Consider the following 15883-nt stretch of genomic DNA (forward strand, 5'->3'; position numbering starts at 1 on the left):
CAACGGGTGGTTTAGTCCCCTCGGGTGATCCCAATCGCTGTTCAAAAAAAAAGATAACAACATAAATTTGGTATTTTCTTGATCGAGTGATATGATACGTACAAGAGAACTCTTTTAGGCTTCAACACATACTAAAACATTCAAATCATTTTCTAATTGTTACTTTCTTTAAAGACTAGTCGTTTTTACGTAAGTTATTTCCATTTTTGATTTACTAGTATAGTAATAGTAATTACAATCTTAACTATTACCAATGGCGATTTCAGGAACATAACTCAATGGGGTCCTAAAAAATTTTTCAGTATAAATAATTTTTGAATGCTATTTTAGTGGTTATTTACCTTCAAAAAACTACAAATTCGGAAAATATATGCAGTTAGTTAAATTTAGCGGTGTCTTATACAATTTAAAGGAAAAACTATAAATTCAAAAAATGCATGGGGTCCTGTAACTAAAATTAGTGGTGTCCTACAAAATTCTTAAAGTAATTTTTACGTAAAAATTTTAAACTAGTGGTGTCTCGTGACTCCACAGGCATTCAAGTAAACTCACCACTGACTATTACTGTTAATTAAATGTCTTAAATTGAGTTTTGTGCAGTTTAAAATTAACTACAGTATGATATGATAAATATAGTTACAAATGTGGTTTTTTTTTTTTTTTTTTTTTTTTTTTTTCTAAAGTGAAAACTTAAATTAGATAAAAAGTGAATTCTGTTCTGTTTAATAAAAATTACTCCGTAGAAAATTGGATGGATGGTAAGAAAATGAGATGCTTAAATCTATTGGGTAGTCATTTCAGTAGTCTAGAGTTTGGAGTGTGTAGGCCTAAATGGTTCCAAATTGTTCTGTTTTTGTATGGACAAAAATCATATCGCATTTTTAACATTTTATACAGAGGGCAAGGCAAGTCGACGTTGGTTTGATAATCAATAGATTAACTTTTTTATATGTGTTCTAGCAGTTGGTAGTCTGCCTCCTTTAAGGGAGGTCAGAAGTTCGACCCCCGTTGACTACATTTTGTTTTTAAAGGCAGAAATATTTGTATTACTCAAATAAACAGGGGACTCACAACTCAATTTGAGCTATTAGCCAAAGTCTCACAGTACAATAATAAGCAAGTGCCAAGTTGGCACAACACCACACTAATTACATATACATGCGACTAAATTACAACACGAGAGGAGATAATACAGACAAACTAAATAAAACAATTACGCGGCGTATGAAGCCAATTGTGTCAATTGAGATGTCTCGTCTTGCATCGTTTCGAAATTCACTCAAAGCTTTTAACTTGGATTTCGCTCACCGCAACCGGCACGTTCCAACGTATATTTTTGAAGACTTTCTCGTTCCTATTTTTTATATCAAGTAACAACACGTCCAAAGATTCGCTTGCCAAACATCATTACCCAAGTCCGAACCAAGATTCCTGGAGTTGCCTTGCAAAAGTATTTCATCACTGCCATGAAGTATCCACCCATGACACCTTTTCCATATTGTTTGGGGAGGTAAAGGGGAGGGGAGCTTTACTTGGCCGTGCCCTTGGATCGGTTTCAAGGTTTCCTCCCGGGCAGCGATGGGGGCGGGGTTATTATCGCTGCATCGGCATAGTCAAAACGGGAGATGATCGCAACGGGTGATTTAGTCCCCCTCGGGTGATCCCAATCGCTGTCATAAAGAAAAAAAAAATAGAAAAAAAATTATAAATGCTTAACTTACTAAACTACCATATGAAATCCCAAATAGATTATAAATATATAATGTTAATAGCGGAAGATTAGAATGTTATAAACTTTCAACCCGTTTGTTATACATTTTCTTACTTTATGATTACGAAAACTAATGTGTACATAATCAAATACTAACTAACAAGTCTATATAATAAATAAAAATATAGGTATTTGTAGGTTGCAAAATTATAGTAAATGAATGGAAGTGGACAAGGGCCACGCAGATTGTAGGTGATGCTCGAATATTAATGTGTAAGAAATACACTTTGGGTGGTTCCTGTCCAAAGTGACATCCATGTATTCTTTCTCTCCCGCTAACTACTTTTTAGTCAACTTTCCATTCTAACGGAAAACTAATAACTAATGACGAATAATTAAATTAATAATTAATAATGGTTATATACTCGTATTAATTATTCACAGCTATTTTTAGAAAAATCAAACACAACTTTGCAATCATCGATTATACATTATTATTATTAACAAGATGGTAGATTATTTTCATCCTTCAAGTATTTGACTAGTGATATCCATCTAACCATTTTAGCCTTTTATAGTATTAAAAAGACAAAATTTCATTCCTCGTCCCTGAACTTTACATCGATTTTGACTCCCTGTCCTTTTTCTTTTTTTTGTGCATCCCTCGTCACTAAACTATGAAAAGAGTACATCCCTCGTCCCCCGTTTACTTTCTGTCTATTTTTCTGTTAAATGAAGTCATGTGCTAAGCATGTGAGGGTAGTTTCGTCATTTTACATATTTCTTTTATTTTATTATTGTAATTATATACTACAAAATAAAAACCCAAATTTCCTTTCACCTCTCCTTCACCTACCCTCCACCCTCTTTCTTCCACATTCTTCTACAGACTTCCCTCTTTCTTCAATTATCACAATTTGTGTAAATGGTTTAATTTTATTAGTTGGAATTACTCAAAAGGTTTACCAATAAATGTTTTGGAGATGATCCAAGTGGATCTTATAGCATGTCGAAGATAGTCAACAAGAGGCATTTTACAAGATTGAAGAATCTTTTAGATGATCCCAAGGTCAAATCTTCGATCGTTTATGGTGGTTTGTTGGATGAAGAGAATTTGTAAGTTCAACTTTTGATGAAAACGTTATATAGAGTTCATGACCCAAAATGCACGTCGTAAAACATAACCACTATACTGTATAAAAGTCCTTCACCCTCTTGCTATTTTAAAGGTGTATTCTCATGTTTCAATCTCACTATTTGGTTTTTCTTTTTTTTTGTTTGTTTTTTTTTTCTTTAATTTTTTTGCGATTTTATTTTGAAAACTTGGTATAATCTCAGATCTGGAACTCAAGGTGCTATTCTTATCTATATTTTACTAGTTAATAATTAACTACTCCCTATATAATAATAAATCACAATACTTGTATTAATTCAAATTTAATTATTAATTTTGGTTGCAACAAATGGTAATGGTGGTGCAGGAAGCTGGGTGTGCAATTGGGTGAAGAATATGGCATTTTTATTGATAAATTGAATCCACTTTATTTTATTGCAAGTTAAAATAGGAAATAAAAAAAACAGTGAGCTGTATGAGTGAACGAATTTTTTTTTCCATTTTATGGAATTTGTATGAGAAGCTGTTGATGATACCATAAACTATGTCACCAACGAAATTTTTTTCAGATGATTTTCGTCATCTTTTAATTTTCTATATAAATATAATAAATAAATATAAATTTAAGAGTAAATTACAAGCGATTCTCTTTGATTTACACTAATTGTTTGAGCATTTTACCATGATTATTGAAGGATTTTAGTAAGGAAACAAGGAGAATCAACCAAAAAAGATGAAAAAGGAAGAAAGACTAGTAGGGATGAGGAATGATGAAGGGGTAAAGGGAACAAAGAGAAAGAAAGACTGAAATACCCTCACATGTTTTACACATGCTTGACTTAACGGCTGAAATAGACAGAAAGTAGACGGGGGGACGAGGGATGTACTCTTTTCATAGTTTAGTGACGAGGGATGCACAAAAAAAAGAAAAAGGACAGGGAGTCAAAATCGATGTAAAGTTCAGGGACGAGGAATGAAATTTTGTCTATTAAAAAAGGCCCATTTATTAGTAGTTGGTAACTTGGTGTGATAAGTATAACTTTCGGGCTTTCACCTTCGGCCTGTTTTTACCAGCCACAAAGAAGTCCAAACAAAATTAAAAAGAAAAGGTCATAAAAAAAATGCTTTCATTGAGAGTCGAACTCAAGACCTCCCGCTTACTAAACGGGTGCTCTAACCAACTGAGCTATGAAAGCTTCGACGTTGAACGTTTCTTTTTTTTGTTATTTTATCGATGGATAATATAAATAAATGGAGCTACCAACAAATAGTTATTCGTTGCAAATATAACAGAATTTTCAATATGTTACTACCCAAATGAATTATTATACCATCATATAATCATTTAATCATCTAAATAAATTAATATTTCATCGGACATTAAATGGGATTGCAAAATGCAAATAAATGCATGGTAAATTTATTTAGTCATAATCTTTACACAATTAGTAGCCTTACATTTGCTTAACTTGTTAAATACTGCAGTGGCTACACAGTTCTATGTATTGATATATCATCATCTAGAATTAGTATAATTGAACATGATTATACATCACTTGACGAAGAAGTGGTTATGATGATTTCAAAGTCATTGACTTTTATGTTGACTTATTTATATAAAAAAAGGAAATAAAGAAGAAGAAAAAAAGTGCACATATTGAGTTTGACGTGTGGCAGTGAGCCTAAGTGGAAAATGTAGATATGATCTCCTTTTGTATAGCTACCGACTCTAATCATACTCGTCAAATATAAAGCTTTTCAGTGCAAGTAAATAGATAATATATTGAAACAGTTCCTGCTGCCCAGCAATGTGACATTTCATATGTATCTAAAATCTAAATGTAAATAATTTGGCGAATTCCGTGTTCGTAAACGAGTTTAACAGTTTGAAGTTTATTCATTCGTATTCAATGGTTTTCTACGTTCAGTTAACTGGAGGAGAGTGAGTATTTTAACCCAAACGCAAGCAACTTAACCAAATCATTTTGGGACTGTTTTTATCCTTTCATAAGCCACCCTACGACAGATGTAGGGATCTATGCTCATTGTGAACTTCAAAAGAAATGTCATATAGCAGAAAGTCATATTCTGAAACTAATAGATTCTGAATTTATACAACTTACTACAAGGTTTTTGTCCTTGATTCGGCATTAAAACTGCGACAATAGTCGTGTACACTGTATACAGTTTATGTGAGCTTAGACTACTTAGTACTATATATTAGCAAGGGTCAAATCTCTCAGATATGTTCCAACATCAAAAGTCAATAACATGGTTTAATTAAAGCAGGGATGGGAAAGTAAGAAACGCACCACTTGATTCAAAAATCACCCATGTTTTGGTATGACATTTGGCACAGCTATTATTTGTAATTTCTGAAAACTGGTTAAATAAAAGAAAAATATGTGGGCTAATAAGACCTGTCACATGTTGACCCAATACTCAACTTTTGCAGGTTGATATGACCCGACGAATCTTAGTTCAATACTCGGCTCTATAAAAAGTATCAATTAACGCAAAAGAAACTTGTCATATAGATTCGGTAACAAGTAGAGTTTCAAACAAACAAAATTCCAAAAATGCTATAGCCTAAAGTTGTTTTCCGAAATATGATTGGCATAGACAGGTATTGTCAACTGCTGAAAGAAGCTACCTTTTCCTGAAACTCGACCAACTGGTAAGCTACATCGATGCTTTGCTTTCGGTAGTTGGAAGGTATATGCCTTCTGCTGCCAACCAAATATTATCAGGCTTTTTATCCTTCACACCACAAATCTGAAAAACATAAAATTAAAAATTAAAAAAATACAAGTGAGAATCATTTGATGTACTTGGCTCCCTTAGGGGAGGTGAGGGTTCGATTCCCACTAGGTGAGGATTTTCCAAATAATTGGATCAAAAACCATTCTTACCGGGCCCAAATGATCCCTTGGTCCCACGCATGCGAAGATTGAAACAATGACAATGCAGGTTCGTTTATCGGGCCTGGCATGCTGTGGGGAAATGGGTGATGGTGTTTCGCCAGGCTCCAGTGGGCTACCGTGGACCGCTGGATGGGTTGACAAAGTCAACACAGGGCTAACATGTCCCTGCCGATACACATGTTTTTGAAACAATTTGATGTACTTGGCTCCGCACAACCTAGTGACAACAGCGATAGCAAATGGGCAGGTGACGCTCATTTTAGTTTTAGCCAATTATTGACGCCTATCCAATGGGCAAGCTGTATGTATTAAAACAACATTAATGTGACTTCCAACCCTATTTGACTGGCCCAAAATTGACCCATTCACAATCAAAAGGGTTGAAATGCCACCTAATGCCAATAATAATACACCAAGAGATCTTGTAAAACACACACAGGGTTGCATTTGTATTCATGCTTGTGTGGTTCAATCATTACGATATAATAGATTATAGTACAAGGAATGGTTCTGACCTCTTGTTGGCCACCGGCAATACGGTTGTATTTCTTATTATGGCTGTGTAGATATCCACTTGTGTCAATGTGATGAAGCCTAATTCTTTGATCTTGTCTCCATGTTTTCCCGCTTCCCTCAATTTCAACTCTTCAACATATATAAAATTCAGACCCAATTATGAATTAAAAAAAAAAAGAATTTTTTGGTATAATTTACCATCTACCATGTAAAAATTTTGAAAAACAATAATAACTGGCAAATACTAATGAAGGTCTCACCTCCAATAATCTCCAGTATCTGAATTGCCATCATCTCCAAAGCAACTTACCTACACAGATGATAACATAAGTGACTTGAACAGTTGTAGTGTCGCTTCATCATGTTCGTTTAGCAACCATGAGCATTAATTATTTGTTTATTAATTCATCCTATTCTGTTTTGATAACTTTCATATATGTCATATATCAATCGATTTTGTTGCATTAAAAAAAAAAAAAAAAAAAGGTCAAATCACTCACCTCTAGGTTGCCTGATATTGGTGAAGCATGCAAGTGGCTATGGAGCCATTTTCTAGTTTTCATGTGTTGCAACCGAATAATAGTTCCAGTTTTAATGCTGTCTCCTGACTTGGCAGATGTCTCGGGCTCAGGTCTAACAATCTGGTAGTAAAAAACCAATTGTAAGCAGCCAATCAGAACAAACATGGTGTAACTGAGTATAACACTTATAAATGAGAAATTTACACAAAAGTACTAGAGATGAAAACATGAACGTACCCAGTAACTGTTAGCATCATCAACATTTGGAAAGCCAGTAACAGATTGCTGCCCACTGCCAGATCCATACGGCACATCGTGTGAGTGTAGTCGGAATTTTGTCTTTTCGTGCATCAGCTTGATCACCGACCCATAGGTAATCTAACATATATTGAATTCCAAGAAAATAAGAATACGGCCATTTTAAAGAGTATAAAAAACAGAATTACTACAATCCCTTTTAGAAAAGGTGGCTTAAATAACGAAAGAAAAATGGAACAACATACATTCTTAAAAAAAATGCGCTTTGGGATACACATTATCACATTTTATCAAGTAAGCATGTGATTTCATAACGATTACTTTAGTGCCCGATTAAAGTACATCATATTCAGAAAGGCCCAAGAAAGATGTTTGTGCAATCTATGATAACAGATTAACTGATATACCGTATACGTCCCACTATAATAAATACCATTGAAATGATATACTATAAGATATGTAGGCATAGGACAACATTACTGATAATTCATTTCGACTTGTAACAGCTAATCAATATCCAATCTTTTTACCTTATACTCTATCAATACTCATAGCGCAGAAAAGAAAAAAATTATAACAATCCAAAAGGTGAAAATGATAATGTTATTCTCTAAATAGTTTCTCATTTCTAATACCGACATATACTATGGCAAGGTTACTGTAACTATAACATCTTTACATTAAGCATGAATTTAGTCCCATTATCACAAAAAAGTCAAACTGCTCCCTCTTAATCATCTTCCTCTTCTTTCAGAATAATATCGAGCGCATTAATCCGCAAAATTCGCTAAAGTTTAATCAATTATATGTAATTAAAAAGTAAAACAAAGGCTCGGTATCTAAAGCACAAATTAGATAACTGGACAAATAGGGGTGGTCAGTATTTGGTTTGAAACCGTGGAACCCGAAAACCAAACCGAAACCAAACCGGAAAAAAACCAAACCGAATTTGAAAAACGGTTTTCGGATCGAGTCAAACCGAAACCGAATTTGAATTCGGTTTTTGGTTTGGTTTTTGGTTTTGAAAATTCTGAATTCGGTTTAACCGAAAACCGAATTCAAAACCGAATTCAATGTTTTTATACATTTAATTTGTATATTTATGTTTTAATGTCGTTGTAATTTAGGATCCAATCAATAAAATATATTCTCACCCATATGACGATTTGATAACTCATAATATAATTATGTTACTCAAATTATTATGTTCTTCTTCTTACAGAAGCGGTAAACGTCATAATTAAGCTGTAAATATTAATAAATCATCGAATTCTTTATAATTTAATAGTACGTCATTGTTTTAGAATATAAATAACTAAGACATTATTAACGCGACAATTAAACTACCATCGTTCTCAGTTTTTTCATAATATTTGGTTTTAACCGAAAACCGAACCGAATCCGAATTTGAATTCGGTTTTCGGTTCGGTTTTAACTTTGAATTCGGTTTTCGGTTCGGTTTTCGGTTTTGCCCAAAAAAAATTCAAAACCGAATACACCGAACCGAATAAACCGAACAAACCCAAAATCGAACGGATGAACACCCCTATGGACAAATGTAAATTCACCTGATCACGTCCTAGTAAGCCGTATCATTTACCGAATCCATTTTTAAAAGAAACAACAATTAAGTTTTATTAAATTATTATAGTGAAGAAATTAATTAATTACCTCAACGCCTTCAGAAGTAGCAGCATAAGCAGTAGATGAGGAGTAATCTGAATCTAGGGTTAGAAACAGAAAAATAGCGATACCGAAAAACGAAATTGCCATTGCGAGCAAAATTCCAAGGAACCACGTCCGTTGCCAAACCGGCAAGTCTAGATCCGATTCCGACGACCGACGTAGCGCCTCAGTGTAAATGATCCGAGTCGGTTCCGACGCACGTGACGATGCACTTCGTCGTCGTGAAAGGTTGTTGCTGCTGCGATGTTGTTGCCCTGACGGTGACGGAGAAGCCACGACTGGTGATCGGTTTACGACAGTTTATATACCGGCCGGAATAGAGAGAACGTCTGATTCTGTGAGATTATGCGTATGTGTGTATGAAGATAAAAAAGTCGCGAGTTATTTAGTTATTCTGTTGTTCCATCTACTGTGTAGGAACACGTAGGTTTCATGTGTTGGAACCAATAATAGTTATCCACGTGGCGATTCAATGACATCTGGAGTCTGTATGTTACTTGCTGGAGGGCATATTCGTCATATGAATAACTTACCGCACGGGATACGCATAACCCCGTGAAGAGAAATGATCTTTTAATCTAATCATATTTTTTACTTTTATTTTTTATTTTTTGTTAAAAATAACGATAGTATTAAATGAATGCCCATCATCAAGCAATAAAAAGTCCCTAGCACAAAAAACAAAGATAGAGAAGCCTCGCCGCGTCTGAAACAACAGCGCGCATAACAAAAGGAACAAAATCACACCTAAACTAACTACAATCTAGGTGCGAGCCACGACAAGGACAAAAAGGAAAACGGAACCAAGCGGTAGCACCGCCAACAACCAAGCAAGCACAACAGAAACGAAACAAGCTAATAAACTATCCTAAACAACAAACTAACAAAATACCACCTATAACAAGAATGGAGAGGAGTTGAAAGGGTTTGAAGGGATTTGAAGGGATGATTGATGTGCATTTTATCTAGATTATAATCAGCTCATATTTGAAATAATTTGAGTGGAAAACAATTTTAATATATTTACAATGATTAATTATATCCATCGTAATCATATTATTATAACTTTTTTTTATTATCTTTTTATTATGCCTTCTCTATCGTAATCGTAAATCGTTACCTGTGCTTGAGAATTTTTAGTCAAAGTGGAGGGCTAGATAACAAGCTTATTCGATTAATATTATATAAAATATAAAATATTAATAATATATAATTCTTCGATATACAAGATTGTTAATGTATTATTGAAATGGAATTATATGAAAATTAATAATAATCATTGCGTAAGTTTTATGGTAGCTTTTTTTTTTTTTTACGTATGTTTTGCTTTGGAATGTATTATAGTGCAATAATATTAAGCATTAAGTCATTTTTTTTTTTCTCTATTCTTCTACTTTCTATTCAGCTCAAGAATGTATATGAAGTATTATATATTATATATTACACTTATATCCATCCTTATTATCTTTTTCCCTATCCACTCCATTCCTTTCCACTTAAAAAAAAAAAATTCAGAGAACGCATATCCTTGGACTCCATAAATTGACTATATATGACATTCAATTATAGGTGTTTGTCATCACAAATATTTTTTTTTTATCGCTACTTAAAATCGCAAATAATTTTTTAGCAATGCTAATAATCTTTTAGTATTGTTTGACAATAATATTTTAAGAATTGTTATTTGCACTTAAGCAGTCTGCCACCTAGTGCAACTGCAACAAACTTTTTTAAATCATATATTTATCATGATTTGACAGTAAGTAGAATAATTTTTATGTAACCTATTGTAACATAAACAAGATCATTGTAATAATAATATGGAGCAAGTCATTCAATTTCCGTTAAAAAGCATTTCACTATGATTGACCTCCTGTTAAATATTATCCTATATTTTGTAGGGACCATAACATAGGGACAAGAATAAAGTATCACAATCATCATCATCATTATCATGTATGTGCCTTTTAATCTACAACCTACAAACACCATCGATACAACAATTTGTACACAAACTCTTGTTGCCATATCGCACATATCGCATTACAGATACCGTCAACCATTAATAGCTACTCACCCGATAAATGCAGTTCATCAATAACCCTCGTTAGCCCCAACCCTTGCCCATCCTCGGATCGCCTCCCATCAGATTTACCATTTGGACTCTCACCTGCTACGTCCTTTGTGGGTCCCACATCTATACATTCATTAAACCTGAAGCAACTAATGAGATGATCATTAGTAAGCCCTGCCACTTGTAGAAAGGAGTAAACAACTGTGGGACCCACACCTCGGAAACCTCTTTTGACCATGTCTTTGCTTATTGACTCTGCCTTTGATGTCTTGATTGGTACTTGGCGAGGGTAGCGGAATTTGTTAACTATAGTCTTATGGTTAATAAAACCCCATATGTACTTGTCGAACGACCCAAACTCATTGGCTATCTGCACCGTTAACACATTAAACAGAAAGATCAAACTCATATGCATTGGTATCCACTTTCATTGTCTTATGTCTAGCATCTACGTAACATAATCTGTTGGCGCTTAAGTTTGTAAATTAATCTATTGGTTTGGATGAATGGATGTGCTGCAAACTTTAAGTCACAAAAATGAGTTTTGCCGAGTTTGGTAAGATCATTTAGCGCTAACTAAACGGTCGATTTGGGTAATGTTTAATTGAGTTCTCAAATAAAATTCACACGTTAGCTTCAGTGTAAAAACGTCATATTGGTCGAAATTCACCAGTGTATTTTAGTGCATATACCTGGACCCAAAAATATTTTTTAAGCTCATAATTCATAAACCTCTTCAAGTTTTCATCGTTGAGATACAATTGACTCTGTAACATAATATTTCTCACACTAATTCTTTTATATATAGTGGTCTAGAATTGCAGAGTGTTACGCTTGGTGCAGCACAACCAATTATTGAGGTGAATCGCATGACTACCTAACTATCTCTAGCTTAATCGCAATGTTGCAACTAAGTAAGCGATTTGATCGTGTATATTGCGATAATCAATTCTAAAACACACACCCAAATGACCCTTGGTGCCATAGCAAGCTAGCACCAACAAGAAGAGTCATTTTCAACCAAAGCGTTCAATTTATAATATATAAAATTTGGAAAGCTAAATAATGAGAAGATTTAAATTCACGACTAAAACAGAAACAAGAGATACCTTGCAAACTTGGCGTGCATTTTCGATGATTCCTCGCAATTTCAGTTCTGAGAGAAGAGAAGTAGCGGGGTTTCCTGGTGCCGATATCTTCTTATCATTTAATTTTGAGACAGCAATAGGGTCGAATCCGCAAAACACTTCTCTGTGCAAGTTTCATCCCGAATGAGTAAGGTTATCACAAGCAAAAAAGGAAATAATATATAATTCATAAAAATTATTCTTGCAAAAATAATAATAAATGTGAATACCTAAATAGATGCCTTTTGCTGAGGATAGTGGGCCAGGTGTGTTCAGCCAACGCAGTCGACAGACTGAGTAATTCAAATAGTTTCCTGACAGATATCATTCAATGACAAATACAATGTGATGGTTTATAAGAAAATGTATTTTCTTCAAATCAATAAAACCCAATAAAGGATCTTCAGGGGCATACTTGTCATCGTGTACTGGGACTCCCCATTCTTCGTCATGGAAAACAGCATAGCAAGCATCTTCAAAACCAAAACAAAGAGAATCAGGAGAATATTACTAGTAAGGAGTACTATATTCGCAAACAAAAGAAGACTCAATTAGAAACAAATATCTTCCTAAGGAATATTATGTGCAATTGAAATAAGTCTCAAAATCTTCAATAAATATGCAATGAACTTTGCATCATATTGCATTCAAGAACCAATAATCACACTACCAGTTTCTATGCTAATAAAGTGTAAGCTTAGCTTGAGTCTTCTTATCAAAATTATACACAAGATCCTATTGTAACGATTAATAGCTTTAAGTAAAAGGCATGGCGCACAGATTGGTAACTTTTTTGCAGAGATTACAAAATGACTCGGCGAGTTGGATCCAGAGACTGTTTTTTGGTGGCTTCCTCTTATTTGTAACATAATGATAACTAATGGGTCAGATATCATCCCCAAAAAGATATTAGTGCAATAATAATATTTTCTTTTTAGTGAAAAGATCTAAGAAACCACTACATAAGCATGATCTACTTAGACAGGCTTAATGTTCAGGTTATTCGTAAATGGTTGTGACCCATGCTTAATAACATATTCCTGCTGTATATTCTAGAAACAAGAGATGACTAACGATCTTATGTAATTTAATCACCTGTAAGTGGTCTAAAAGGACACGAACTACGAAAGTGGAAACATACTACATAGTGAAAAATAAGCCTAGTAACCAAAGATAACTGCACCCTGAATTTATTGAAGCCTGACATGACAGCTGAGTATATGCCAAGTTATATGGCATAAAAACAAATAGAAATACGTCAAGGATTATATTTAGGCTTTAAAATATTAAATATAGCTAAGAAACTGACATACTAAGAGAATTATGTCAACAAAGCAATAACAGCACCAGTAAGACTACTACCATGTTAGTGGAATTACACTCAGGCCAAAGATTCCGCAATGACATGAAGGGTTGATAGAAAAGTCCTTTAGTAACAATAAATAACTATCATCACACGAATTTAAGAGACACCGTCAGCCTAAATTGCTCGAGTTCCTAAGAACAGATCACCTTCTTTCAATTTTTAAGTATGCATACATAAATACATATATATCCGTAATCTATATACCACATGTCCACAAATGGATTCAATGTTAATTTAGACTACTGAAGCACACAATGAAACAATTAAGTAGAAGGCAACAAAATATAGCGCAGAATTTCTAAAAACGATTTATGTAGTAGTAAATGAATGACCAAATGATGAAATATGGTTATCATGATAAATTTCAAATCATAACAACAAAATTTTTATAATAATAGTAATATAATAATAACATCAACACATAAAAGAAAAGAGAATCAATACTAGTAATATATTACATGAGATGATACTTCCTTGTATGAAAAGAACACTTGAGAGAGACGTTACTCCTGGATAAGATCTCACGTATGATACTAACCAAGTAAAGATTTTAATCACTTTGAAAACTAAGAATATACAACAAAACAAGGACTCGTATTACTTAACAGTAGATGCACAAGCTGGAGGAGCATCTTTTAAAAGTTAAGTTTATTCATTACATACATCGTACAGAGGACTCTTAGATAGCATATGAAGCTAACAAATGATGTCGTAATGTTTTTTAATCACGCTGATATCCACTTATCCAGCGCAAGTTATCTAAACGTTTCTGAATCTCCTAATGTTTCATGTAATCTGCAACCTAAATCTTAATTGACCCAACACATATATGAAACAGAAAAGACACTCTATTACTACCACTAAATCAAACAGCACGGATCAAGTCACTACACAAATAATCTCATTTTCATATCTACTTCTTGATTTTAATATGGCGCGTAAGTCCTTACTAATACAGTAACAGAAATATCTTTAACGAATAATGGAGTAATGATATCTATCAGCCCTTTATAGTTTTCCTTTTCAAAAAGCTATCGGAGAGCCAATAACTGAGGTATACGATTCGGTAGTTCAAGAAGCTTACAAAGTCAATAACCCTAACAGCCAACTATATATAACTATATAAGATGGTCGTCAGAATTCAGAAATACGTGTATTACTTACAATAACTCCAATCTGAGCTTAGACAGGATCACAGGAATAATAAGACCTAATAGATAACACATATTATAACGCACCTTTACAGGCTTATGATTCAATATGTACATTGAAACATTTCACTGCGATAATTAATCTACACAATCGACATAACATAAAAAAAAAGGCAGTTTCGAAAACAATTAGACAGCTCTAATATCAATGTGAAATTACTATATCAGTAGCATGAATTTACAGTCCCTAATTCAATTGCAATTAACACAGTGATACTTAAATTGTCATTGAGTTCAAGTCAAGAGCTAGTTATACCAGTATTAGCAGTCACCCAAGCACATCTCTTCCGTCCCTGTGAACCGTCAGCTGAAGCCTCCAAACAACTATCACTCTCCACAACAGCATTATCAATACCTCCACCTCTAGCAACACTCTCGACTCTACCTATTTTCGAAACTGTTTTCAAAGCATTCTCACTCTTTACTGTTTTCGAGATAACAGATTGCTTAGGTGTCACACTTCGTCGACTAACCTTCCCTGTAGACGCACGACTTTGCGAAGAATCAGAAGACGCATCTGAGGAGCACGACGCAGTCATCGATAAATTTGACTTCAAAATCGAGGACGGCGGAGATGTAATTGACTTCGAACGCAGCGGCAAGTTCACCGTAACGGTCACTGACGACAGCGATTTTTTAATTTCGTCAGGTTTGCCTAATTTAACTTTAGGTTTAGCTGCCGGTTTACGCAATTCAACGGCCGATCTAGTCTTATTCCCGGCCGGTCCTAACACCGGACGTGATTCCGAATCAGCACAATTCATCGCTAAATTCACGACAGACGGCGGCTCCGACATTCGAAATGCGAGTTTGTTTCACAACAAAAATCAGCTAGGGCACAGATATTGTTGAATCGGTAAACTCGGCGAGACGGAACGAAGGTCCGTAGCTGAATTGTAGAAGATATGAAATTACGAATTATGACCTGATCTAAACAAAGTCCGAAAACGAATTATTTCAAATTTTAATTTGAATTTAAAATATTCGTTTAGTGTCAGTGTGTCACTTGTTGAACGAACCCAGACTGGAAAGGTTTGTTACTGTCACGCACTGTCAGTGTGATTTTGACTTGAATGTAACGGAGCTGAACTTCGTTTATTATTGAGTCCAAAAAAAACTACATCTAACTTGATCCGTTAATGGAAATATTGTACTCAGTATTATTTAGTAATTTAGTAGGGGTGTTTATCAATTTGGTTAAAAGTGCTTAAACTGAAAACTAAATCAAAGTGAAAAAATATAAACCGAATTTGTAAAATGGTTTTAGGATCAAGTGAAACCGAAATTGAATTAAAATTCGGTTTCGATTCGATTTTTAGTATTGAAAATTTTAAATTGATTAATCGAAAATCGATTATAAAACCGAATTCGATTT

The 15883-nt window shown here is 34.1% G+C and overlaps 2 protein-coding genes and 1 non-coding gene across 3 annotated transcripts; all 3 read right to left on the reverse strand.

The window, feature by feature from the left end:
- Positions 1–3947: 3947 nt before the first annotated feature.
- Positions 3948–4021, reverse strand: TRNAT-AGU (transfer RNA threonine (anticodon AGU)). Its single transcript has one exon. It is a non-coding gene; the product is annotated as a tRNA-Thr (tRNA).
- Positions 4022–5261: 1240 nt separating this feature from the next.
- Positions 5262–9073, reverse strand: LOC139857792 (stromal cell-derived factor 2-like protein). The gene is made up of 6 exons (XM_071846634.1): positions 8716–9073; positions 7024–7164; positions 6766–6906; positions 6526–6575; positions 6265–6394; positions 5262–5600 (listed from the first exon to the last, which is right to left on the reverse strand). Exons 1-6 carry the CDS (start codon positions 8815–8817, stop codon positions 5508–5510), a joined length of 657 nt encoding a protein of 218 aa, XP_071702735.1. The 5' UTR covers positions 8818–9073; the 3' UTR covers positions 5262–5507.
- Positions 9074–10589: 1516 nt separating this feature from the next.
- On the reverse strand, positions 10590–15385 carry LOC139858273 (uncharacterized). Its single transcript, XM_071847140.1, has 5 exons — positions 14765–15385; positions 12347–12404; positions 12162–12245; positions 11914–12055; positions 10590–11174 (listed from the first exon to the last, which is right to left on the reverse strand). Exons 1-5 carry the CDS (start codon positions 15303–15305, stop codon positions 10800–10802), a joined length of 1200 nt encoding a protein of 399 aa, XP_071703241.1. The 5' UTR covers positions 15306–15385; the 3' UTR covers positions 10590–10799.
- Positions 15386–15883: the final 498 nt, after the last annotated feature.

The sequence above is a fragment of the Rutidosis leptorrhynchoides genome, chromosome 7 (genome assembly GCF_046630445.1).
Source record: "Rutidosis leptorrhynchoides isolate AG116_Rl617_1_P2 chromosome 7, CSIRO_AGI_Rlap_v1, whole genome shotgun sequence".
NCBI classification, from domain to species: domain Eukaryota; kingdom Viridiplantae; phylum Streptophyta; class Magnoliopsida; order Asterales; family Asteraceae; genus Rutidosis; species Rutidosis leptorrhynchoides.